Source organism: Oncorhynchus mykiss, chromosome 24 (genome assembly GCF_057628025.1).
Source record: "Oncorhynchus mykiss isolate SJ-2025 chromosome 24, ASM5762802v1, whole genome shotgun sequence".
NCBI lineage: Eukaryota > Metazoa > Chordata > Actinopteri > Salmoniformes > Salmonidae > Oncorhynchus > Oncorhynchus mykiss.
The window spans coordinates 30,287,501-30,315,323 of NC_143045.1; the positions used below are offsets into that span (position 1 = coordinate 30,287,501).

General features: G+C 42.0%; 1 protein-coding gene across 5 annotated transcripts in view; it reads left to right on the forward strand.

The window, feature by feature from the left end:
* LOC110503387 (protocadherin Fat 3) overlaps nt 1–27,823 on the forward strand; it is a 332,354-nt gene that overhangs the window by 225,693 nt on the left and 78,838 nt on the right. For 3 of the 5 annotated variants that reach the window (XM_090218842.1, XM_090218843.1, XM_090218845.1), the window contains exons 5-8: nt 17,039–17,353; nt 17,600–17,810; nt 20,312–20,380; nt 26,327–26,466. In XM_090218842.1, coding sequence (XP_090074968.1) covers nt 17,039–17,353; nt 17,600–17,810; nt 20,312–20,380; nt 26,327–26,466 — 735 coding nt within the window. The remainder of the gene's footprint in view (nt 1–17,038; nt 17,354–17,599; nt 17,811–20,311; nt 20,381–26,326; nt 26,467–27,823) is intronic. The other 2 variants (XM_090218844.1, XM_090218846.1) reach the window with 1 other exon arrangement.

The following is a 27,823-nucleotide window of genomic DNA, read 5'->3' on the forward strand; positions in this document are numbered from 1 at the left end:
GATCAGATTTAGCAGAGGTTTGTAGATCAGATTTAGCAGGGGTTTAGAGATCAGATTTTGCAGAGGTTTGTAGATCAGATTTAGCAGTAGTTTAGAGATCAGATTTAACAGGGGGTTTGTATATCAGATTTAGGACATAGCCTGTTAGCATGGAATCAAATCAAAGTGTATTTGTCACGTGCGCCGAATACAACAGGTGAAATGTTTACTTACAGGCTCTAACCAATAGTGCAAAAAAGGTATTAAGTGAACAATAGGCATGTAAAGAAATAAAACAACAGTAAAAAGACAGGCTATAAAAGTAGCGAGGCTATAAAAGTAGCGAGGCTACATACAGACACCGGTTAGTGAGGCTGATTGAGGTGGTATGTACATGAGATATGGTTAAAGTGACTATGCATATATGATGAACAGAGAGTAGAGGTAATGTGTTGGCGGGTTGGCGGGTGGCGGGACACAATGCAGATAGTGCGGTTAGCCAATGTGCGGGAGCACTGGATGGTCAGCCCAATTGAGGTAGTATGTACATGAATGTATAGTTAAAGTGACTTTACATATATGATAAACAGAGAGTAGCAGCAGCGTAAAAAGAGGGTTTGGGGGGGAGCACACAATGCAAATAGTCCGGGTAGCCATTTTATCACCTGTTCAGGAGTCTTATGTCTTTGGGGTAAAAACTGCTGAGAAGCCTTTTTGTCCTAGACTTGGCACTCCGGTAGCGCTTGCCATGCGGTAGTAGAGAGAACAGTCTATGACTGGCCATGGGCCAGCATGGCCTGTACCACGAACATGCTGTTGTTTCTTCAAAAAGGGATACAACATCAGAGACATTTGACCATAAATATGTTATTCCTTCTTCTAGCCTTTTGTTTGAGCTTCTATGTTACATTTTCTGTGGAAAGGACAGGTATAGAGTTAATTTCCACAATTCCTATTTATTTTTTCACCAGAAATGATTGATTTACGGTGACCTTCATGTTTGTGTAAAATATTACTGTTGTCTGATTTTGATGGAATGTTAGTATACTGCTTTTTGACCTGTGGTATGTTGTTTTCTTAGGTATCTTTAGATGAATTCAGTCACAATTTAGGAGTTGGGTAGAGCATCATCACTTTTCCTCTTGTCATGTCAGTCATTACCTTATCTATAACGTGTCAGAAATGTCCAGATCAACTAGCCCATGTCAGTCATTACCTTATCTATAACGTGTCAGAAATGTCCCAGATCAACTAGCCCATGTCAGTCATTACCTTATCTATAACGTGTCAGAAATGTCCAGATCAACTAGCCCATGTCAGTCATTACCTTATCTATAACGTGTCAGAAATGTCCAGATCAACTATCCCATGTCAGTCATTACCTTATCTATAACGTGTCAGAAATGTCCCAGATCAACTATCCCATGTCAGTCATTACCTTATCTATAACGTGTCAGAAATGTCCAGATCAACTATCCCATGTCAGTCATTACCTTATCTATAACGTGTCAGAAATGTCCTGATCAACTATCCCATGTCAGTCATTACCTTATCTATAACGTGTCAGAAATGTCCAGATCAACTATCCCATGTCAGTCATTACCTTATCTATAACGTGTCAGAAATGTCCTGATCAACTATCCCATGTCAGTCATTACCTTATCTATAACGTGTCAGAAATGTCCAGATCAACTACCCCATGTCAGTCATTACCTTCTTTATAACGTGTCAGAAATGTCCAGATCAACTACCCCATGTCAGTCATTACCTTATCTATAATGTGTCAGAAATGTCCAGATCAACTAACCCATGTCAGTCATTATCTTATTGATAATGTGTCAGAAATGTCCAGATCAACTAACCCATGTCAGTCATTACCTTATTGATAATGTCTCAGAAATGTCCAGATCAACTACCCCATGTCAGTCATTACCTTCTTTATAACGTATCAGAAATGTCCAGATCAACAAGCCCATGTCAGTCATTACCTTATCTATAACGTGTCAGAAATGTCCTGATCAACTACCCCATGTCAGTCATTACCTTATCTATAACGTGTCAGAAATGTCCAGATCAACTACCCCATGTCAGTCATTACCTTCTTTATAACGTATCAGAAATGTCCAGATCAACTAGCCCATGTCAGTCATTACCTTATCTATAACGTGTCAGAAATGTCCAGATCAACTAGCCCATGTCAGTCATTACCTTATCTAAAACGTGTCAGAAATGTCCAGATCAACTAACCCATGTCAGTCAGTACCTTATCTATAACGTGTCAGAAATGTCCCAGATCAACTATCCCATGTCAGTCATTACCTTATCTATAACGTGTCAGAAATGTCCAGATCAACTATCCCATGTCAGTCATTACCTTATCTATAACGTGTCAGAAATGTCCAGATCAACTAGCCCATGTCAGTCATTACCTTATCTATAACGTGTCAGAAATGTCCAGATCAACTAACCCATGTCAGTCATTACCTTATCTATAACGTGTCAGAAATGTCCAGATCAACTACCCCATGTCAGTCATTACCTTATCTATAACGTGTCAGAAATGTCCAGATCAACTACCCCATGTCAGTCATTACCTTCTTTATAACGTGTCAGAAATGTCCAGATCAACTACCCCATGTCAGTCATTACCTTATCTATAATGTGTCAGAAATGTCCAGATCAACTAACCCATTGTAGTCATTACCTTATTGATAATGTGTCAGAAATGTCCAGATCAACTAACCCATGTCAGTCATTACCTTATTGATAATGTGTCAGAAATGTCCAGATCAACTACCCCATGTCAGTCATTACCTTATCTATAACGTGTCAGAAATGTCCAGATCAACTAGCCCATGTCAGTCATTACCTTATCTATAACGTGTCAGAAATGTCCAGATCAACTAACCCATGTCAGTCATTACCTTATCTATAACGTGTCAGAAATGTCCAGATCAACTAGCCCATGTCAGTCATTACCTTCTTTATAACGTATCAGAAATGTCCAGATCAACTAGCCCATGTCAGTCATTACCTTATCTATAACGTGTCAGAAATGTCCAGATCAACTAGCCCATGTCAGTCATTACCTTATCTATAACGTGTCAGAAATGTCCAGATCAACTAACCCATGTCAGTCATTACCTTATCTATAACGTGTCAGAAATGTCCAGATCAACTACCCCATGTCAGTCATTACCTTATCTATAACGTGTCAGAAATGTCCAGATCAACTACCCCATGTCAGTCATTACCTTATCTATAACGTGTCAGAAATGTCCAGATCAACTACCCCATGTCAGTCATTACCTTATCTATAACGTGTCAGAAATGTCCTGATCAACTATCCCATGTCAGTCATTACCTTATCTATAACGTGTCAGAAATGTCCAGATCAACTATCCCATGTCAGTCATTACCTTATCTATAACGTGTCAGAAATGTCCAGATCAACTAGCCCATGTCAGTCATTACCTTCTTTATAACGTATCAGAAATGTCCAGATCAACTAGCCCATGTCAGTCATTACCTTATCTATAACGTGTCAGAAATGTCCAGATCAACTAGCCCATGTCAGTCATTACCTTATCTATAACGTGTCAGAAATGTCCAGATCAACTAACCCATGTCAGTCATTACCTTATCTATAACGTGTCAGAAATGTCCAGATCAACTACCCCATGTCAGTCATTACCTTATCTATAACGTGTCAGAAATGTCCAGATCAACTACCCCATGTCAGTCATTACCTTATCTATAACGTGTCAGAAATGTCCAGATCAACTACCCCATGTCAGTCATTACCTTATCTATAACGTGTCAGAAATGTCCACATCAACTAGCCCATTTCAGTCATTACCTTATCTATAACGTGTCAGAAATGTCCAGATCAACTAGCCCATGTCAGTCATTACCTTATCTATAACGTGTCAAATGTCCTGATCAACTAGCCCATGTCAGTCATTAACTTATCTATAACGTGTCAGAAATGTCCAGATCAACTAGCCCATGTCAGTCATTACCTTATCTATAACGTGTCAGAAATGTCCAGATCAACTACCCCATGTCAGTCATTACCTTCTTTATAACGTGTCAGAAATGTCCAGATCAACTACCCCATGTCAGTCATTACCTTCTTTATAACGTGTCAGAAATGTCCTGATCAACTAGCCCATGTCAGTCATTACCTTATCTATAACGTGTCAGAAATGTCCAGATCAACTACCCCATGTCAGTCATTACCTTATCTATAACGTGTCAGAAATGTCCCAGATCAACTAGCCCATGTCAGTCATTACCTTATCTATAACGTGTCAGCAATGTCCAGATCAACTACCCCATGTCAGTCATTACCTCATCTATAACGTGTCAGAAATGTCCAGATCAACTAGCCCATGTCAGTCATTACCTTATCTATAACGTGTCAGAAATGTCCAGATCAACTAGCCCATGTCAGTCATTACCTTATCTATAACATGTCAGAAATGTCCAGATCAACTAGCCCATGTCAGTCATTACCTTATCTATAACGTGTCAGAAATGTCCAGATCAACTAGCCCATGTCAGTCATTACCTTATCTATAACGTGTCAGAAATGTCCAAATCAACTAGCCCATGTCAGTCATTACCTTATCTATAACGTGTCAGAAATGTCCAGATCAACTATCCCATGTCAGTCATTACCTTATCTATAACGTGTCAGAAATGTCCAGATCAACTATCCCATGTCAGTCATTACCTTATCTATAACGTGTCAGAAATGTCCAGATCAACTATCCCATGTCAGTCATTACCTTATCTATAACGTGTCAGAAATGTCCAGATCAACTAGCCCATGTCAGTCATTACCTTATTTATAACGTGTCAGAAATGTCCCAGATCAACTAACCCATGTCAGTCATTACCTTATCTATAACGTGTCAGAAATGTCCAGGTCAACTAGCCCATGTCAGTCATTACCTTATTTATAACGTGTCAGAAATGTCCAGATCAACTATCCCATGTCAGTCATTACCTTATTGATAACGTGTCAGAAATGTCCTGATCAACTATCCCATGTCAGTCATTACCTTATCTATAACGTGTCAGAAATGTCCAGATCAACTAGCCCATGTCAGTCATTACCTTATCTATAACGTGTCAGACATGTCCTGATCAACTACCCCATGTCAGTCATTACCTTATCTATAACGTGTCAGAAATGTCCAGATCAACTAGCCCATTTCAGTCATTACCTTATCTATAACGTGTCAGAAATGTCCAGATCAACTAGCCCATGTCAGTCATTACCTTATCTATAACGTGTCAAATGTCCTGATCAACTAGCCCATGTCAGTCATTAACTTATCTATAACGTGTCAGAAATGTCCAGATCAACTAGCCCATGTCAGTCATTACCTTATCTATAACGTGTCAGAAATGTCCAGATCAACTACCCCATGTCAGTCATTACCTTCTTTATAACGTGTCAGAAATGTCCAGATCAACTACCCCATGTCAGTCAGTACCTTATCTATAACGTGTCAGAAATGTCCCAGATCAACTATCCCATGTCAGTCATTACCTTATCTATAACGTGTCAGAAATGTCCAGATCAACTATCCCATGTCAGTCATTACCTTATCTATAACGTGTCAGAAATGTCCAGATCAACTAGCCCATGTCAGTCATTACCTTATCTATAACGTGTCAGAAATGTCCAGATCAACTAACCCATGTCAGTCATTACCTTATCTATAACGTGTCAGAAATGTCCAGATCAACTACCCCATGTCAGTCATTACCTTATCTATAACGTGTCAGAAATGTCCAGATCAACTACCCCATGTCAGTCATTACCTTCTTTATAACGTGTCAGAAATGTCCAGATCAACTACCCCATGTCAGTCATTACCTTATCTATAATGTGTCAGAAATGTCCAGATCAACTAACCCATTGTAGTCATTACCTTATTGATAATGTGTCAGAAATGTCCAGATCAACTAACCCATGTCAGTCATTACCTTATTGATAATGTGTCAGAAATGTCCAGATCAACTACCCCATGTCAGTCATTACCTTATCTATAACGTGTCAGAAATGTCCAGATCAACTAGCCCATGTCAGTCATTACCTTATCTATAACGTGTCAGAAATGTCCAGATCAACTAACCCATGTCAGTCATTACCTTATCTATAACGTGTCAGAAATGTCCAGATCAACTAGCCCATGTCAGTCATTACCTTCTTTATAACGTATCAGAAATGTCCAGATCAACTAGCCCATGTCAGTCATTACCTTATCTATAACGTGTCAGAAATGTCCAGATCAACTAGCCCATGTCAGTCATTACCTTATCTATAACGTGTCAGAAATGTCCAGATCAACTAACCCATGTCAGTCATTACCTTATCTATAACGTGTCAGAAATGTCCAGATCAACTACCCCATGTCAGTCATTACCTTATCTATAACGTGTCAGAAATGTCCAGATCAACTACCCCATGTCAGTCATTACCTTATCTATAACGTGTCAGAAATGTCCAGATCAACTACCCCATGTCAGTCATTACCTTATCTATAACGTGTCAGAAATGTCCTGATCAACTATCCCATGTCAGTCATTACCTTATCTATAACGTGTCAGAAATGTCCAGATCAACTATCCCATGTCAGTCATTACCTTATCTATAACGTGTCAGAAATGTCCAGATCAACTAGCCCATGTCAGTCATTACCTTCTTTATAACGTATCAGAAATGTCCAGATCAACTAGCCCATGTCAGTCATTACCTTATCTATAACGTGTCAGAAATGTCCAGATCAACTAGCCCATGTCAGTCATTACCTTATCTATAACGTGTCAGAAATGTCCAGATCAACTAACCCATGTCAGTCATTACCTTATCTATAACGTGTCAGAAATGTCCAGATCAACTACCCCATGTCAGTCATTACCTTATCTATAACGTGTCAGAAATGTCCAGATCAACTACCCCATGTCAGTCATTACCTTATCTATAACGTGTCAGAAATGTCCAGATCAACTACCCCATGTCAGTCATTACCTTATCTATAACGTGTCAGAAATGTCCACATCAACTAGCCCATTTCAGTCATTACCTTATCTATAACGTGTCAGAAATGTCCAGATCAACTAGCCCATGTCAGTCATTACCTTATCTATAACGTGTCAAATGTCCTGATCAACTAGCCCATGTCAGTCATTAACTTATCTATAACGTGTCAGAAATGTCCAGATCAACTAGCCCATGTCAGTCATTACCTTATCTATAACGTGTCAGAAATGTCCAGATCAACTACCCCATGTCAGTCATTACCTTCTTTATAACGTGTCAGAAATGTCCAGATCAACTACCCCATGTCAGTCATTACCTTCTTTATAACGTGTCAGAAATGTCCTGATCAACTAGCCCATGTCAGTCATTACCTTATCTATAACGTGTCAGAAATGTCCAGATCAACTACCCCATGTCAGTCATTACCTTATCTATAACGTGTCAGAAATGTCCCAGATCAACTAGCCCATGTCAGTCATTACCTTATCTATAACGTGTCAGCAATGTCCAGATCAACTACCCCATGTCAGTCATTACCTCATCTATAACGTGTCAGAAATGTCCAGATCAACTAGCCCATGTCAGTCATTACCTTATCTATAACGTGTCAGAAATGTCCAGATCAACTAGCCCATGTCAGTCATTACCTTATCTATAACATGTCAGAAATGTCCAGATCAACTAGCCCATGTCAGTCATTACCTTATCTATAACGTGTCAGAAATGTCCAGATCAACTAGCCCATGTCAGTCATTACCTTATCTATAACGTGTCAGAAATGTCCAAATCAACTAGCCCATGTCAGTCATTACCTTATCTATAACGTGTCAGAAATGTCCAGATCAACTATCCCATGTCAGTCATTACCTTATCTATAACGTGTCAGAAATGTCCAGATCAACTATCCCATGTCAGTCATTACCTTATCTATAACGTGTCAGAAATGTCCAGATCAACTATCCCATGTCAGTCATTACCTTATCTATAACGTGTCAGAAATGTCCAGATCAACTAGCCCATGTCAGTCATTACCTTATTTATAACGTGTCAGAAATGTCCCAGATCAACTAACCCATGTCAGTCATTACCTTATCTATAACGTGTCAGAAATGTCCAGGTCAACTAGCCCATGTCAGTCATTACCTTATTTATAACGTGTCAGAAATGTCCAGATCAACTATCCCATGTCAGTCATTACCTTATTGATAACGTGTCAGAAATGTCCTGATCAACTATCCCATGTCAGTCATTACCTTATCTATAACGTGTCAGAAATGTCCAGATCAACTAGCCCATGTCAGTCATTACCTTATCTATAACGTGTCAGACATGTCCTGATCAACTACCCCATGTCAGTCATTACCTTATCTATAACGTGTCAGAAATGTCCAGATCAACTAGCCCATTTCAGTCATTACCTTATCTATAACGTGTCAGAAATGTCCAGATCAACTAGCCCATGTCAGTCATTACCTTATCTATAACGTGTCAAATGTCCTGATCAACTAGCCCATGTCAGTCATTAACTTATCTATAACGTGTCAGAAATGTCCAGATCAACTAGCCCATGTCAGTCATTACCTTATCTATAACGTGTCAGAAATGTCCAGATCAACTACCCCATGTCAGTCATTACCTTCTTTATAACGTGTCAGAAATGTCCAGATCAACTACCCCATGTCAGTCATTACCTTATCTATAACGTGTCAGAAATGTCCAGTTCAACTAGCCCATGTCAGTCATTACCTTCTTTATAACGTGTCAGAAATGTCCTGATCAACTAGCCCATGTCAGTCATTACCTTATCTATAACGTGTCAGAAATGTCCAGATCAACTACCCCATGTCAGTCATTACCTTATCTATAACGTGTCAGAAATGTCCCAGATCAACTAGCCCATGTCAGTCATTACCTTATCTATAACGTGTCAGCAATGTCCAGATCAACTACCCCATGTCAGTCATTACCTCATCTATAACGTGTCAGAAATGTCCAGATCAACTAGCCCATGTCAGTCATTACCTTATCTATAACGTGTCAGAAATGTCCAGATCAACTAGCCCATGTCAGTCATTACCTTATCTATAACATGTCAGAAATGTCCAGATCAACTAGCCCATGTCAGTCATTACCTTATCTATAACGTGTCAGAAATGTCCAGATCAACTAGCCCATGTCAGTCATTACCTTATCTATAACGTGTCAGAAATGTCCAAATCAACTAGCCCATGTCAGTCATTACCTTATCTATAACGTGTCAGAAATGTCCAGATCAACTATCCCATGTCAGTCATTACCTTATCTATAACGTGTCAGAAATGTCCAGATCAACTATCCCATGTCAGTCATTACCTTATCTATAACGTGTCAGAAATGTCCAGATCAACTATCCCATGTCAGTCATTACCTTATCTATAACGTGTCAGAAATGTCCAGATCAACTAGCCCATGTCAGTCATTACCTTATTTATAACGTGTCAGAAATGTCCCAGATCAACTAACCCATGTCAGTCATTACCTTATCTATAACGTGTCAGAAATGTCCAGGTCAACTAGCCCATGTCAGTCATTACCTTATTTATAACGTGTCAGAAATGTCCAGATCAACTATCCCATGTCAGTCATTACCTTATTGATAACGTGTCAGAAATGTCCTGATCAACTATCCCATGTCAGTCATTACCTTATCTATAACGTGTCAGAAATGTCCAGATCAACTATCCCATGTCAGTCATTACCTTATCTATAACGTGTCAGAAATGTCCTGATCAACTATCCCATGTCAGTCATTACCTTATCTATAACGTGTCAGAAATGTCCAGATCAACTACCCCATGTCAGTCATTACCTTATCTATAACGTGTCAGAAATGTCCTGATCAACTATCCCATGTCAGTCATTACCTTATCTATAACGTGTCAGAAATGTCCAGATCAACTAGCCCATGTCAGTCATTACCTTATCTATAACGTGTCAGACATGTCCTGATCAACTATCCCATGTCAGTCATTACCTTATCTATAACGTGTCAGAAATGTCCTGATCAACTAGCCCATGTCAGTCATTACCTTATTGATAACGTGTCAGAAATGTCCAGATCAACTAGGCCATGTCAGTCATTACCTTCTTTACAACGTGTCAGAAATGTCCTGATCAACTAGCCCATGTCAGCTAATGTTTTTTATTTTGTTTTTTTTAGCCCATAGACTTTGTTTTAATGTTTGAGTCACTCAAATTTCACACGAGTACACATTAGACAGAGCAAAATGTATAGAAGCTTTAAACCTGCAAAATGTTCTCTCCACCAACAAGATGGGTGTGAACAAATTAACATCCACAATAAGGGTTAAGTGGCAATGGTTAAATGATTTAGTTGAGAGCCTCTCTCTCTCCTGATGAGGTGTGTGACCCAAGTGCTGCATGGACCAGAAGGGATTTTTCACTTGAACAGATAAAACTAAAGCACACACACACACACACACACACACACACACTAGAACAGGCACGCACAGGGTCAAAACCCCTATTCAGTGCAGCGGAAGAGAAAAGTGTTGCATCTGAGATCAGGGGAAGAAAAGCCTGCTTCCCGCATCTGAAGAAGGTCAAACGCACAATATTTGTGTGTGTGTGTGTGTGTGTGTGTTTCTAGTAGAGTAGTGTGTTTCTAGTAGCGTAGTGTGTTTCTAGTAGGGTAGTGTGTTTCTAGTAGTGTGTTTCTAGTAGTGTGTTTCTAGTAGGGTAGTGTGTTTCTAGTAGGGTAGTGTGTTTCTAGTAGGGTAGTGTGTTTCTAGTAGGGTAGTGTGTTTCTAGTAGGGTAGTGTGTTTCTAGTAGGGTAGTGTGTTTCTAGTAGTGTGTTTCTAGTAGTGTGTTTTTAGTAGTTTAGTGTGTTTCTAGTAGGGTAGTGTGTTTCTAGTAGTGTAGTGTGTTTCTAGTAGTGTGTTTCTAGTAGGGTAGTGTGTTTCTAGTAGTGTAGTGTGTTTCTAGTAGGGTAGTGTGTTTCTAGTAGGGTAGTGTGTTTCTAGTAGGGTAGTGTGTTTCTAGTAGTGTAGTGTGTTTCTAGCAGTGTGTTTCTAGTAGGGTAGTGTGTTTCTAGTAGGGTAGTGTGTTTCTAGTAGTGTAGTGTGTTTCTAGTAGTGTGTTTCTAGTAGGGTAGTGTGTTTCTAGTAGTGTAGTGGGTTTCTAGTAGGGTAGTGTGTTTCTAGTAGGGTAGTGTGTTTCTAGCAGTGTTTTTCTAGTAGGGTAGTGTGTTTCTAGTAGGGTAGTGTGTTTCTAGTAGGGTAGTGTGTTTCTAGTAGTGTGTTTCTAGCAGTGTGTTTCTAGTAGGGTAGTGTGTTTCTAGTAGGGTAGTGTGTTTCTAGTAGGGTAGTGTGTTTCTAGTAGGGTAGTGTGTTTCTAGTAGGGTAGTGTGTTTCTAGCAGTGTGTTTCTAGTAGGGTAGTGTGTTTCTAGTAGTGTAGTGTGTTTCTAGTAGGGTAGTGTGTTTCTAGTAGTGTAGTGTGTTTCTAGTAGGGTAGTGTGTTTCTAGTAGTGTAGTGTGTTTCTAGTAGTGTAGTGTGTTTCTAGTAGGGTAGTGTGTTTCTAGTAGTGTGTTTCTAGTAGTGTAGTGTGTTTCTAGTAGGGTAGTGTGTTTCTAGCAGTGTGTTTCTAGTAGGGTAGTGTGTTTCTAGTAGTGTAGTGTGTTTCTAGTAGGGTAGTGTGTTTCTAGTAGGGTAGTGTGTTTCTAGTAGTGTGTTTCTAGTAGTGTGTTTCTAGCAGTGTGTTTCTAGTAGGGTAGTGTGTTTCTAGTAGTGTGTTTCTAGTAGGGTAGTGTGTTTCTAGTAGTGTGTTTCTAGTAGGGTGGTGTGTTTCTAGTAGTGTGTTTCTAGCAGTGTGTTTCTAGTAGGGTGGTGTGTTTCTAGTAGTGTGTTTCTAGCAGTGTGTTTCTAGTAGGGTAGTGTGTTTCTAGTAGTGTGTTTCTAGTAGCGTAGTGTGTTTCTAGTAGGGTAGTGTGTTTCTAGCAGTGTGTTTCTAGCAGTGTGCTTCTAGTAGGGTAGTGTGTTTCTAGTAGGGTAGTGTGTTTCTAGTAGGGTAGTGTGTTTCTAGAAGCGTAGTGTGTTTCTAGTAGCGTAGTGTGTTTCTAGTAGGGTAGTGTGTTTCTAGTAGCGTAGTGTGTTTCTAGTAGGGTAGTGTGTTTCTAGCAGTGTGTTTCTAGCAGTGTGTTTCTAGTAGTGTAGTGTGTTTCTAGTAGGGTAGTGTGTTTCTAGCAGTGTGTTTCTAGCAGTGTGTTTCTAGTAGTGTAGTGTGTTTCTAGTAGGGTAGTGTGTTTCTAGTAGGGTAGTGTGTTTCTAGTAGGGTAGTGTGTTTCTAGTAGGGTAGTGTGTTTCTAGTAGTGTAGTGTGTTTCTAGTAGGGTGTTTATAGTAGTGTGTTTATAGTAGTCTGTTTCTAGTAGGGTAATGTGTTTCTAGTAGTGTGTTTCTAGTAGTGTGTTTCTAGTAGGGTAGTGTGTTTCTAGTAGTGTAGTTTGTTTCTAGTAGTGTGTTTCTAGTAGTGTAGTGTGTTTCTAGTAGTGTGTTTCTAGTAGGGTGTTTCTAGTAGTGTGTTTATAGTAGTCTGTTTCTAGTAGGCTAGTGTGTTTCTAGTAGTGTTTTTCTAGTAGTGTGTTTCTAGTAGTGTGTTTCTAGTAGGGTAGTTTGTTTCTAGTAGTGTAGTGTGTTTCTAGTAGGGTAGTGTGTTTCTAGTAGTGTGTTTCTAGTAGGGTGTTTATAGTAGTGTGTTTATAGTAGTCTGTTTCTAGTAGGGTAGTGTGTTTCTAGTAGTGTGTTTCTAGTAGGGTAGTGTGTTTCTAGTAGGGTAGTTTGTTTCTAGTAGTGTGTTTCTAGTAGTGTAGTGTGTTTCTAGTATGGTAGTGTGTTTCTAGTTGGACATTGTTTTCATTAGGGTAGTGTGTTTGTAGTAGGGTAGTTTGTTTTCAGTAGGGTAGTGTGTTTTCAGTAGGGTAGTGTGTTTTCAGTAGGGTAGTGTATTTCTAGTAGTGTAGTGTGTTTTCAGTAGTGTAGTGTGTTTTCAGTAGGGTAGTGTGTTTCTAGTTGGGTAGTGTGTTTCTAGTTGGGTAGTGTGTTTGTAACAAGATCCCCAAACTCATGGAAGTTTGTCTTGTTTTCCACGTTTCAGGGTGACTTTTCACCATCTTTCATTACTTTCAGAGTGAGAGAGAAATGCAAGAGAGTGATAAAACAAAGGCGTTTAGCCTGTCAAACCAACTCAGAGAAGGTGCATTGTAACTTGGAGCTTCAGTGAAAACAGCATTTTCCCACCCTAGACTATTTTGTCCAAATCATGCTGTGTTGTTGTTGCTTTGTGGTTCTAGTTGAGGACTTTTTGGCACTACCCTCAATGGCAGACAGACAAATATAATCTGCCTTTGGTGTTTCCAACAGCTGGCATTCTTTATTCCCCACCCACCCGTGCTACTCTCCACTCAAACCTACTACTGCGCCCAAGCAGACATGTCCTTATGCAACGCTCCTCTCAATCGCGCCTCTTAGACTTTTCCCAACCACTTAAATTGCCTGTTTCATGTTAACATACACAACCGTTCAGAAGTTTGGGGTCAAAGGAGTTGCCTGTCCCAGAGTTTCCTCTTCACTGTTGATGTTGAGACTGGTGTTTTGTGGGTACTATTTAATGAAGCTGCCAGTTGAGGACTTGTGAGGTGTCTGTTTCTCAAACTAGAAACTCTAATGTATTTGTCCTCTTGCTCAGTTGTGCACCGGGGCCTCCCACTCCTCTTTCTATTCTGGTTAGAGCCAGTTTGCGCTGTTCAGAGAAGGGAGTAGTACACAGCATTGTACAAGATCTTCAGTTTCTTGACAATTTCTCACATGGAATAGCCTTAATTTCTCAGAACAAGAATAGACTGACGAGTTTCAAAAGAAAGGTTTTTCTTTCTGGCCATTTTGAGCCTTTAATCGAACCCACAAGTGCTGATGCTCCAGATACTCGTCTAAAGAAGGCCAGTTTTATTGCTTCTTTAATCAGGACAACAGTTTTCAGCTGTGTTAACATCATTGCAAAAGGGTTTTATAAAGATCAATTATCATTTTAAAATTATAAACATGTATTAGCTAACACAACGTGCCATTGGAACACAGGAGTGATGATAATGATAATGGGCCTCTGTACGTCTTTGTAGAGATTCCATAAAAATTCTAGCGTTTCCAGCTACAATAGTAATTTACAACATTAACAATGTCTACACTGTATTTCTGATCAATGTTACGTTTTTTAATGGACAAAAAATGTGCTTTTATTTGAAAAAATAAGGACATTTCTAAGTGACCCCAAACTTTTGAACGGTATTGTATGTATAGTATAATACACTGATACCTCAATAGCTGTTGGATCTTCTGTAATAATGTCTTTGTATAATCAGAAGCTTAGTGTATACAGTATATTGGTATGTTTTAGCTGCATTAGCGTATGTTCAGTGTATGCTAGCTAGCTTGTCTGTGCTGTCCTTGCGCTGCTGTATGTTGTTGACAGGCCATGTATTCCCCAGGCTCTCCTGTCTCTCTTTAATTCTGTTTCTCTCTTTGGTTCTCTCTCTCCTCTCTCGCTCATGAATGGAGATCTGTTCATGTTGACCTTTAGTGAATATTGTTGTCCTTCACTGTGGCCGCCACTTGCTTGTTCACCCTTTTCCCTCTCTGTCTCTACCTCTCTCTCACTGTGCTGTACAAAGCGGATTACATTCACTCACAGAGGGGGTCAACCGCCACAGGCTCGGAGGGATGTTCCCAAAGTTCTTCATTTCTCATTCATCCTCTGTTCTTCCCTTATGCTGTCGTTTAGGTTCCTTTCACACACCCCTGTTGTCTTTCCCAGCTCCCTCCCTCCCTCCTTCTCTCCATTCAATTCAATTCAAGGGCTTTATTGGCATGGGAAACATATGTTAACATTGCCAAAGCAAGTGAGGTAGATAATATACAATAAAATGAACAGTAAACATTACACTCAGAGGTTCCAAAAGAATAAAGACATTTCAAATGTCATATTATGTCTATATAGTGTTGTAACGATGTGCAAATAGTTAAACTACAATAGGGAAAATAAATAAAATAAAATATGGGTTGTTTTTACAGTGGTGTTTGTTCTTCACTGGTTGCCCTTTTCTTGTGGCAACAGATCACACATCTTGCTGCTATGATGGCACACTGTGGTATTTCACCCAGTAGATATGGGAGTTTACTATCCCTACCTCCTCCTTCCCCCCTCTCCCTAGCTACCTCCCTCTCCCACTACTACCCCTCCACCACCCCTCCCTCTCTCCCTCTCCCACTACTACCCCTCCACCACCCCTCCCTCACTCTCTCTCCCACTACTACCCCTCCACCACCCCTCCCTCACTCTCTCTCCCACTACTACCCCTCCACCACCCCTCCCTCACTCTCTCTCCCACTACTACCCCTCCACCACCCCTCCCTCACTCTCTCTCCCACTACTACCCCTCTACCAACCCCCCCTCTCTCTCTTCCACTAATACCCCTCTACCACCACCCCTCACTCTCTCTCCCAATACTACCCCTCCACCACCCCTCCCTCACTCTCTCTCCCACTACTACCCCTCCACCACCCCTCCCTCACTCTCTCTCCCACTACTACCCCTCCACCACCCCTCCCTCACTCTCTCTCCCACTACTATCCCTCTATCAACCCCACTCACTCTCTCTCCCACTTCTAACCCTCCACCAACCCCCCTCACTCTCTCTTCCACTAATACCCCTCCAGCACCTCTCCCTCACTCTCTCTCCCACTACTACCCCTCTACCAACCCCCCCTCTCTCTCTTCCACTAATACCCCTCTACCACCACCCCTCACTCTCTCTCCCAATACTACCCCTCCACCACCCCTCCCCCCCTCTCTCTTTTCCACTAATACCCCTCTACCACCACCCCTCACTCTCTCTCCCAATACTACCCCTCCAACACTCCTCCCTCACTCTCTCTCCCACTACTATCCCTCTATCAACCCCACTCACTCTCTCTCCCACTTCTAACCCTCCACCAACCCCCCTCACTCTCTCTTCCACTAATACCCCTCCAGCACCTCTCCCTCACTCTCTCTCCCACTACTACCCCTCCACCACCCCTCCCTCACTCTCTTACTAATCCTCCACCACCCCAACCTCACTCTCTCTCCCACTTCTACCCCTCCACCACTCCTCCCTCACTCTCTTACTGACCCTCCACCACCCCTCCCTCACTCTCTCTCCCACTACTACCCCTCCACCACCCTCCCTCACTCTCTCTTTAAATCATTAGCATTTCTCTCCGTATTGCGATGGTACCTCCTCGCTGTGTCATTTCTGAAATGACAGATTGACTTTTTAAACAAACCCAACAATAAGCGCTGGGGAAATTAATTGTAGCTTTGTGTTGAATTGATGGCAGCTGGCGACGTCCTTTATCTCCCCCCGAATATGAATATAAATGTGTTTTATTACGGGACGGCATGGATTCCATCTCTCATTGGCTAACTCATCCTCTGGTCCCTCCCCCTTTTGCATTTATCTACAAGAGGCTCTCCGTCATGGTGGAAGTAGGAACAGAGACAGATTAATTACCTGTCAGAACACAGGAAAGAAGATAAAAAGCAAAGCCATCCCCACTTGGGAAATATGACGATGTGTTCCAGTTGTCAGACAAACGCAGGACAGAATGACTGTTGTAATTAGTGTAGACGGGGAAAAAAACTGATGTGAATCTTAACAAATGTCTTATTTTTTCTCTCTGTTGTGTGTGTGTGTGTGTGTGTGCGTGCGTGCGTGTGTGCGCGTACTTGTTTTTTTCTGTCTGTTCGCCTGTGTGTGCATATGTACGTCTCTGTGTGCATGTGTGTGTGTCTGTTTGTCCCTGTCTCTGAGCGTGCATGTGTGTGTCTGTCTGTGTTTGTCCCTGTTTCTGAGCGTGCGTGTGTGTCTATCTGATTGTCTACGGTTACGTGTGTGTGGATACGCAGGTCACGGTGTCGGACGGCGGTCCCAGCCCCAAACACTCCACGGTGTGGGTGATCGTTCACGTGCTTGATGAGAATGACAACAAGCCCACGTTCCCAGAGAAGGTGTACCAGATCAAGCTACCAGAGAGGGACAGAAGGAAGAGAGGAGAGCCTATCTACAGGGCCTTTGCCTACGACAGGGATGAAGGGGTTAACGCTGACCTCTCCTACAGCATCGTCGATGGCAACGAGGACGGCAAGTTCTTCATCGACCCCAAGACGGCGGTGGTGTCATCACGAAAGCAGTTCACCGCCGGGAGCTACGACATCCTCACTGTATGTGACATTTGAACTTCACTTTGAATCTGTGTGTCTCTTTCCAACCAACTGCCATTCTCTTTGTCTTCTTCTACCCCCTCTCTCTCCCCCATCTCTCCCACCTCTCTCCTCCCCCTCTCTCTCTCTCTTCCCTCTCCCCCCCCCCCCCCCCCCCCCCTCTCTCTCTCTCTCTCGCTCTTTCTTTCATTTAGACAAATATACAAAAAGCTCCTAATTCCAGTCTTGGTTCCTCCCCATCCCCAGATCAAAGCCACAGATAACGGACGCCCCCAGAAGTCGTCGACGGCACGTCTGCACATCGAGTGGATCCGTAAGCCCTCGGCTTTGGCCAATCCCCTCCTATTCGACGAGCAGTACTACAACTTCACCGTCATGGAGAGCGACAAGGTGGCCGAGATAGTGGGTGTGGTCTCCATGCAACAGAACTCCAATCCCCTCTGGTTTGACATCATAGGTAAGGCTCCGCCCAGAGGCGGGGGCTGGTGGGTGGGGTTTGTTAGTGGGAGGGATATATCTGACTGGCTGAGGTGAGGTCAGTCATGTAGGCTGTGTACCATTACTGGTGCATGGGGTTTGGGCTGACGGTTTGGTTTGATGTGTGTGTTTGTGCGTGAGGCCCAGCTCAGGGACTGTGACCTCACTGCATGGTCTGTTGCCAGTGTGTCTCTCTCTCTCTCTCCTCTGCCATCCCACGGTCACCATGGCGATTTGAGGACAAACCACCAGCTGTAAAGGTCTGTATGTCAGTGGAGAAGCAATTGAGATGTCTCAAAGTCCCTGTCTGGGAACTCTAATGGAGAAAAATGCCATGTGCTTAAAGGGGTTAATTCACTCTCTTTTGAAGATTGACAGCATCTTACATTTTGAAATTAACTGCCCCTTTAAAGTGCTTAAATACAGTGGGGCAAAAAAGTATTTAATCAGCCACCAATTGTGCAAGTTCTCCCACTTAAAAAGATGAGAGAGGCCTGTAATTTTAATCATAGGTACACTTCAACTATGACAGACAAAATGAGGGAAAAAAATCCAGAAAATCACATTGTAGGATTTTTAATGAATTTATTTGCAAATGATGGTGGAAAATACGTATTTGGTTACCTACAAACAAGCAAGATTTCTGGCTCTCACAGACCTGTAACTTCTTCTTTAAGAGGCTCGTAAGGGGCAACGAAGGAGTGGCTTCGTAAGAAGCATTTCAAGGTCCTTGAGTGGCCTAGCCAGTCTCCAGATCTCAACCCCATAGAAAATCTTTGGAGGGAGTTGAAAGTCCATGTTGCCCAGCAACAGCCCCAAAACATCACTGCTCTAGGGGAGATCTGCATGGAGGAATGGGCCAAAATACCATTAACAGTGTGTGAAAACCTTGTGAAGACTTACAGAAAACGTTTGACCTCTGTCATTGCCAACAAAGGGTATATAACAAAGTATTGAGGTAAACTTTTGTTATTGACCAAATACTTACTTTCCACCATAATTTGCAAATAAATTCATAAAAAATCCTACAATATGATTTTCTGGATTTTTTTCCTCATTTTGTCTGTCATAGTTGAAGTGTACCTATGATGAAAATTACAGGCCTCTCTCATCTTTTTAAGTGGGAGAACTTGCACAATTGGTGGCTGACTAAATACTTTATTGCCCCACTGTATTCACGCTGTTTTTTTGCCATAAGGATTGATCCTCATTCTACCAACTACAGCTGCTAAGAAATATGTCTTTGACATGCTGAATTCAGAAACAATTTAATTTGTCTTATTCTCACGGTAAAGAATGTTGTGTAAGATCGGTGGAATGTCTTTAAGAGGCTTGAAATGCCAGGGACATGCCACACATGCCACACCAAGTATTTTCTTAATCTGAAACATTTTGATAGTTTGAAGTCGTATCCTTATCCACATAAAAGACTCAACAAGGTTATGTCATGTTCCGTTTTCATATCTGCAGTTTTCTGCAAACAACAGCGACATTTAACAAGTTCACATTGTTTGGTGAATGAATTAGTCAAAGCGAGTCGGTTTTAATCTTGCTTTAATAATTTTCATTCATTTAATAAACATTGTAAAATCCATTTAGTTTTATTAGAAATTAAGTTTTGTTAGAATTAACATGATTAGGCTGTTCAACTTTCTAGGAATTGATTGTGGTCCGTATATATAACTATTTTTTATATAATGTAATATAATATTTATAAAGCTGACAATTCTCTAGCCGAACTGCACTGTGGGTAGGTAAGTTTATGTTGAGCGCATTCAGTCCAGAGACAAGTGGATGGACTACACGGTCAGGACCTCATTTCCCAGAATGCTCCATGATCCATCTCTCTTTTGTTGTCACTGAGCAGTGGCGGTCAGTGTGTGTTCCAGTGGGAGATACCTTCTGGCTTGTGCTTCCAGCTCTAAGCTCTCTCTGGCCTACTACTCTACTCTCCTGTATACCCCTCTCCTCCTCTTTTCTCTGCTCAATGCCTCACTTGTTTTCTCCTCTGGAATCACATCTCTCTCTCCTTCTCTCTCCCTCCTTTTAATTCCTCCTCCCTTTGCCCTATGTATCTCCCTGTCTTTCCATTATTTCCTTACTTTACTCACCTTCTCTTTCCTCCTCCTCTTCCTCCCCTTTTACCATTATCATTCCTCACCCTCTCTCTTTCCCTCTTTCTCCCTTTTACCATTATCATTCCTCACCCTCTCTCTTTCCCTCTCCTCCCCTTTTACCATTATCATTCCTCACCCTCTCTCTTTCACTCTCCTCCCCTTTTACCATTATCATTCCTCACCCTCTCTCTTTCACTCTCCTCCCCTTTTACCATTATCATTCCTCACCCTCTCTCTTCCCCCCCTTTTCTGTCTAACATCCACTCCCCTTTACACCCTCTCCCCCTGTCTCTCTTCTTTCCTTTCTCCCTGTCTCACTCTTTCTCTCCTCTTCTCTCCTCTCTCAATGCTTCGTGTCTGGAAGGTCCCAGGCCTTTCCGTGAGATGTTCTATATACTGCAGACCGCTTGTGGCAGGAACTGTTCCACAGAAGGTATCTCAGTTTGACTCCGATCTGCTTTTTTCTGCTTCCTTTTCCTTTCCTTCCTCTTTTATTTTACCCATCATTCACCTGTGCTTTTCCCATCATTCACTGTGTGCCCAGTGCTGCTCACGCCTTCTTCTGATTGGTTGGTTTGAGACAAAGGGGGCGGGGCAGGTAAAAGGGGTTTTCCCTACACAGAAGCTCGACAGAGTGGATGTGTGTGAGTTTGTGTGTGTGTGTGTGTGTGTAATGTACATCCCACACAGAAGCTCAACAGAGTGTGGATGTGTGTTTTGGTGTGTTTGTGTGTGCTTCCCACATGTATAATGTACACTGTAACTCTTTCTTCCAAGGTTAACATAAGTGATTCGTTTTCGAGAAATTCCTTGCTGTACTAAATTGGCTATCAGACTCTGGTGTCCCTTTATAGTGAAGCCCATATCTGCTGCCATGGCAACGGTCCCTGAGCGACCCTGGCGACAGCTTTGTCTAATGACCTGCTAAAGCATCAGTGTTTGGGGAAACATCACGCCCACCATCCCTGAGCTGTCAGCGACACACACACACACACACACACACAGAGGTGGAAACACACGCACAAGCACACACACATGCAGGAACACACGTACGGACACACACAAACACTTACCCACACAAAACAATACACACCCTCTTTTGTACTCACACAGACACACATACAGACACGCACACACATACAGACACATACACAGACACTACATTATTACATACACCTCCCACTGACGACCCAATTAAGTGGATGGCTGGTTAGTGGGAGTTGTGGGTTAGAGGTGAACACATGGTCACTGTGCCCCTGGTTAGAGAGGGTCCCTCACTGTAACTGTCTGTTGCTCTGCCACAGGCACCTTTCCAATCAGAGGAACCAACAGGGAGAGGATGGAGGGAGAGAGAGGGAGAGGCGAGGGGTAGGGATAACGATAGAGAGAGGGAGAGGCGAGGGGTAGGGATAACGATAGAGAGAGGGAGAGGCGAGGGGTAGGGATAACGATAGAGAGAGGAAGAGGCGAGGGGTAGGGATAACGATAGAGAGAGGGAGAGGCGAGGGGTAGGGATAACGATAGAGAGAGGGAAAGAGAAAGAGGACAGGAGACAATGAGAGAGGGACCGAGTGAAGAAGAGATGGAAAATGGAGGAGTGAAATGAGAGACTTATTAAAAATTGAAGGAGCAGAGGTCAGAAGAGAAAGAGAGGAGAAGAGGAGAGACTTATTAAAGAGAGAGGGGCTTAGTGAAAGATGGAGAGAGGGAGAAAGGAAATGTAGGTGGTACAGCATCAGGGATAGATTGGATTAGAGTGAGGAGATGGAGGGAGTGTTATAAGAAAAAGCCCAGGTGTGTGTGTGTGTGCGTGTGTGTGCGCTCAGGGGCCAGGTGAGAGTAGAGGAGCTAAACACTGTGATTAATTTACGGGCCAGACCCAGACAGCCCAGGCCATTATTCACCAGAATACCGCACGCACACACACACCATGCTCACACACTGACACACACACACTTAATTATGCACCTGCACACACACACACGTAAACACTAATCCACTGCTAAACGCATTACTGCCCAGAAAGTAAAACATAGCCATTTGACTATAATTTAGCTGGTATTAAGCCTCCTAAGCACACACACACACACACACACACACACACACACACACACATGCATACACACACACACACGCATACACACACACACACACACACACACACACACCGTCCAAACGGCTGCGGTTTTAACCACTCAACGTTTACCATGTTAACCACCCAGCCAGCACATCCTATAAACACATCATGAAGTTGTCCTCTTATAGACGAGCCACCACAACCCTATGCTATATTCTGAGCAGATGGGTTCTATACGTCAAGTCAATCCAGACAGCTGTGTTCTAAATATCAAGTCAATCCAGACAGCTGTGTTCTATATATCACGTCAATCCAGACTTCTATATATCAAGTCAATCCAGACTTCTATATATCAAGTCAATCCAGACTTCTATATATCAAGTCAATCCAGACAGCTGTGTTCTATATATCAAGTCAATCCAGACTTCTATATATCAAGTCAATCCAGACAGCTGGGTTCTATATATCAAGTCAATCCAGACTTCTATATATCAAGTCAATCCAGACAGCTGTGTTCTATATATCAAGTCAATCCAGACAGCTGTGTTCTATATATCAAGTCAATCCAGACAGCTGTGTTCTATATATCAAGTCAATCCAGACAGCTGTGTTCTATATATCAAGTCAATCCAGACTTCTATATATCAAGTCAATCCAGACGTCTATATATCAAGTCAATCCAGACAGCTGGGTTCTATATATCAAGTCAATCCAGACTTCTATATATCAAGTCAATCCAGACAGCTGGGTTCTATATATCAAGTCAATCCAGACTTCTATATATCAAGTCAATCCAGACTTCTATATATCAAGTCAATCCAGACAGCTGTGTTCTATATATCAAGTCAATCCAGACAGCTGTGTTCTATATATCAAGTCAATCCAGACAGCTGTGTTCTATATATCAAGTCAATCCAGACAGCTGTGTTCTATATATCAAGTCAATCCAGACTTCTATATATCAAGTCAATCCAGACGTCTATATATCAAGTCAATCCAGACAGCTGGGTTCTATATATCAAGTCAATCCAGACAGCTGGGTTCTATATATCAAGTCAATCCAGACTTCTATATATCAAGTCAATCCAGACAGCTGGGTTCTATATATCAAGTCAATCCAGACTTCTATATATCAAGTCAATCCAGACTTCTATATATCAAGTCAATCCAGACAGCTGTGTTCTATATATCAAGTCAATCCAGACAGCTGTGTTCTATATATCAAGTCAATCCAGACTTCTATATATCAAGTCAATCCAGACTTCTATATATCAAGTCAATCCAGACAGCTGGGTTCTATATATCAAGTCAATCCAGACTTCTATATATCAAGTCAATCCAGACAGCTGGGTTCTATATATCAAGTCAATCCAGACTTCTATATATCAAGTCAATCCAGACTTCTATATATCAAGTCAATCCAGACAGCTGTGTTATATATATCAAGCCAATCTAGACAAAGCATGACTTTGATGATGATGCCAATTCAGTTTTATCCTATGTCCCCGGTCCAGCCTATACCAATCAATCCCAGAAATCCTAGACTCCCTACTCACTCAATCAAACTATATCTCAGCCATTTTCTCAACCGATTGAAGCTAGTTAGCGAAGGCTTCGTTGTACTCATGAACTAATTTCTGAACAGAGTGACGATTGTCCTCCTTTCCCTCTTCTTTTGTTAATTTGCTTTGTTTGATCTATTTACGGCAAACACAAACTTTCTCCCGTCCTCCTTCGTTGAAAGGAAGATAAATATGCCTCTTTATCGGTTGTGCTGCCTGCCTGAGTGTTTTTAAGCACTGGAGCGGCTTCCCTTACTAATCTGAATGGAGAGACTGAGGGAAGCAATGAGGGTTTAATAACAGCCATGTCGCTGTGGTTCGGTTTCCCCTCTATAATTTGGTGGAAGGGAACTGTTCTTTTTCCGGTCGCCCTGGTTACCGCCGTGCCAAACCTCAGTGCCTCCTTTCCCAAAATGGAGGGTTGGGTTGGTTGGGTCATATAGGATGGCTCCAGACAGACAGACAGAGCAGAGCGCCTTCTGACGCCTCCATCGTTGGATTTTAATACTCTTAAATGGCTTATTTTTCATAATACTGTATGCTTCATTTTATTGTCATGTATGTTGCACTCCTCTAATGAGTGTAAAATCATCTGTTACAGATATGATTCTTATCAGCATACTGAACCGTAAAAGCACTAGATTACTGTTAGCAGAAGTGAAGGGAAAGAGAAAGGGGCGTGGCTGTTTTTAGTGTCTTCCTTTTGAGGAAAGCTATTAGGACTCCATCACTGGAGTTATAATGGTTTAAGAGACAAATTATGGAGAACTGGAAGTGTTTATCCTAACCCAAGCACAAATAGGACACACACACACACACACACACGCACACACACACACACACACACACATGGTTGAGTGGTGGAGCGTTATAGCCTTAGCTGATGCTGGGCTGAGGTCATGGCTTTATTAAACAGAGACGCCGGGGTGGAATCCCTTTGAGTCTGCACCACGGGTGCCACACACACACACACACATAATCTCATTCATACACACATACTCATTCAATATATTTATACATTACTTAATTCCGTTCTTTTACTTTTAGATGTGTGTGTATTGTTGTGAATTGTTAGATATTACTGCATTGTTGGAGCTAGGAACACAAACATTCCGCGACACCCACAATAACATCTGTATGTGACCAATACAATGTGATTTGATTTGATAGTATACGCACAGGCATGCAGACAAGCAGACACTTTCTCACATTCTCTTACCCTCACACACACATGACACACATACTCTGGACCCTTACATCACACCACACTCTGAGCTGTGAGCTGGGATCCGCGTGAGGCCTAAATGTCAATTTAAATCAATTAGGTAGCAGAGATGAGGCTGTGGTTTAATTACAGCCGGTCTTAGTGGGCTCATTTCAGACTCAAACCCATTCACGGCTGGAGCTCCATTGACACAGACTCTGTTAATTCAGTCTTTGAGGGCTCTGTTAATTCAGTATTTGAAGGCTCTGTTAATGCAGTCTTTGAGGGCTCTGTTAATTCAGTCTTTGAGGGCTCTGTTAATTCAGTCTTTGAAGGCTCTGTTAATTCAGTCTTTGAAGGCTCTGTTAATTCAGCCTTTGAGGGCTCTGTTAATTCAGAATTTGAGGGCTCTGTTAATTCAGTCTTTGAGGACGCTGTTAATCCAGTCTTTGAGGACTCTGTTAATTCAGTCTTTGAGGGCTCTGTTAATGCAGTCTTTGAAGGCTCTGTTAATTCAGTCTTTGAAGGCTCTGTTAATTCAGTCTTCGAGGGCTCTGTTAATTCAGTCTTTGAGGGCTCTGTTAATTCAGTCTTTGGGGGCTCTGTTAATTCAGTCTTTGAAGGCTCTGTTAATTCAGTCTTTGAGGGCTCTGTTAATTCAGTCTTTGGGGGCTCTGTTAATTCAGTCTTTGAGGGCTCTGTTAATTCATTCTTTGAGGGCTCTGTTAATTCAGTCTTTGAAGGCTCTGTTAATTCAGTCTTTGAAGGCTCTGTTAATTCAGTCTTTGAAGGCTCTGTTAATTCAGTCTTTGAGGGCTCTGTTAATTCAGTCTTTGAGGGCTCTGTTAATTCAGTCTTTGAGGGCTCTGTTAATTCAGTCTTTGAGGGCTCTGTTAATTCAGTCTTTGAAGGCTCTGTTAATTCAGTCTTTGAAGGCTCTGTTAATTCAGTCTTTGAGGGCTCTCTTGTTTACTAGGTCTCTGTCTCTTAATTGTTATTTGGAAGAGGAGGAAAGACTTCAGTTTGTCACAGTCTCATTGGATCTGTCTGAACCTAGTAATTACTCACAGATTGTTAGGAAGACACACACACACACACACACACACACACGCACACGCACACGCACACACACATACACAGACACTTGTATTTGTGAACCAAGTGATTGTGCATGCCCACTCCCTATTAGTTTATGTGTGTGCACTTTTTTGTGTAATGTTCTATTTGTGTGTGTTTGTGTCTATTTATGTATTCCCTGGCAGAGGGCCAGGAATTGTTCAGATCATACACTCCCCACAACACTGTCACAGCCACAATTCAGTCTCCTTCCCTGTTTTTCACTATCACAGATCCATACACTTATTAAAACAATATTTTTATGTGTGATAGAGTTTGTGTGTGAGAGGTAGAGAGAGAGAGAAAGAGAGAGAGAGAGAAGAGCATGTGAGTGAGAGAGAAAAGAGTGTGATATTAATTAACCAGTCCCCCCCATCTGTCTCTAAGCCCCTCTGCTCTCTATCCCCCCCTCCTGGCCAGGCGGTAACACTGACAGTCTGTTTGACATAGAGAAGGGCGTGGGCACCATCATCATCGCTAAGCCTCTTGACGCTGAGCAGCGCTCCTTCTACAACATGACTGTGGAGGTGACGGACGGTACCAACTCTGCAGCCACACAGGTACTGCAGCTGGAGACGCAACATATCATATCTCTATTTATTCTCAGAAAGAGCCAAATCTCCTACCTGTACATGTTGATTTTGGCGTGCTACCACATATACATCTGAATATGCATAAACACGCATGCACCCATGCACCCTCACACACACCCTCATAAAGTATATGATAAACCACATACAGTACCAGTCAAAAGTTTGGACACACCTACTCATTCCAGGGTTTTTCTTTATTTTTACATTCTACATTGTAGAATAATAGTGAAGACATAAAAACTATGAAATAACACATATGGAATAATGTAGTAACCAAGAAAGTATATTTTATATTTGAAATTCTTCAAAGTAGACACCCTTTGCCTTGATGACAGCTTTGCACACTCTTGGCATTCTCTCAACCAGCTTCATGAGGTAGTCACCTGGAATGCATTTCAATTAACAATTTGAATTAACAGGTGTGCCTTGATACAAGTCAATGTGCGGAATTTCTTTCCTTCTTAATGTGTTTGAGCCAATCAGTTGTGTTGTGACAAGGTAGGGGTGGTATACAGAAGACAGCCCTATTTGGTAAAAGATGAAGTCCATATTATGACAAGAACAGCTCGAATAAGCAAAGAGAAACGACAGTCCACATGGTCAGTCAATCGGGAAAATTTCAAGAACTTCAAAGTCGCAAAAACCTTCAACCGCTATGATAAAACTGAGTCTCATGAGGACCGCCACAGGAAAGGAGGACCCAGAGTCACCTCTGCTGCAAAGGATAAGTTCATTACAGTTAACTGCTCCTCAGATTGCAGCCCAAATAAATGCTTCACAGAGTTCAAGTATAACAGCCACATCTCAGTATCAACTGCGTGAATCAGGCCTTCATGGTCAAATTGCTGCAAAGAAACCACTACTAAAGGATAATAATAAGAAGAGACTTGGTTGGGCCAAGAAACACGAGTAATGGACATACGGTTGGGAATCTGTCCGTTGGTCTGATGAGTCCAAATTTACGATCTTTGGTTCCAACTGCCGTGTCTTTGTGAGACGCAGAGTTGGTGAACGGATTATCTCTGCATGTGTGGTTCCCACCGTGAAGCATCGAGGAGGAGGTGTGATGGTGTGGGGTGCTTTGCTGGTGACACTGTCAGTGATTTATGTAGAATTCAAGGCACAGTTAACCAGCATGGCTACCACAGCATTCTGCAGCGATACGCCGTCCCATCTGGTTTGTGCTTAGTGGGACTATCATTTGTTTTTCAACAGGACAATGACCCAAAACACACCTCCAGGCTGTGTAAGGGCTATTTTACCAAGGAGAGTGATGGAGTGCTGCATCAGATGACCTGGCCTACACAATCACCCAACCTCAACA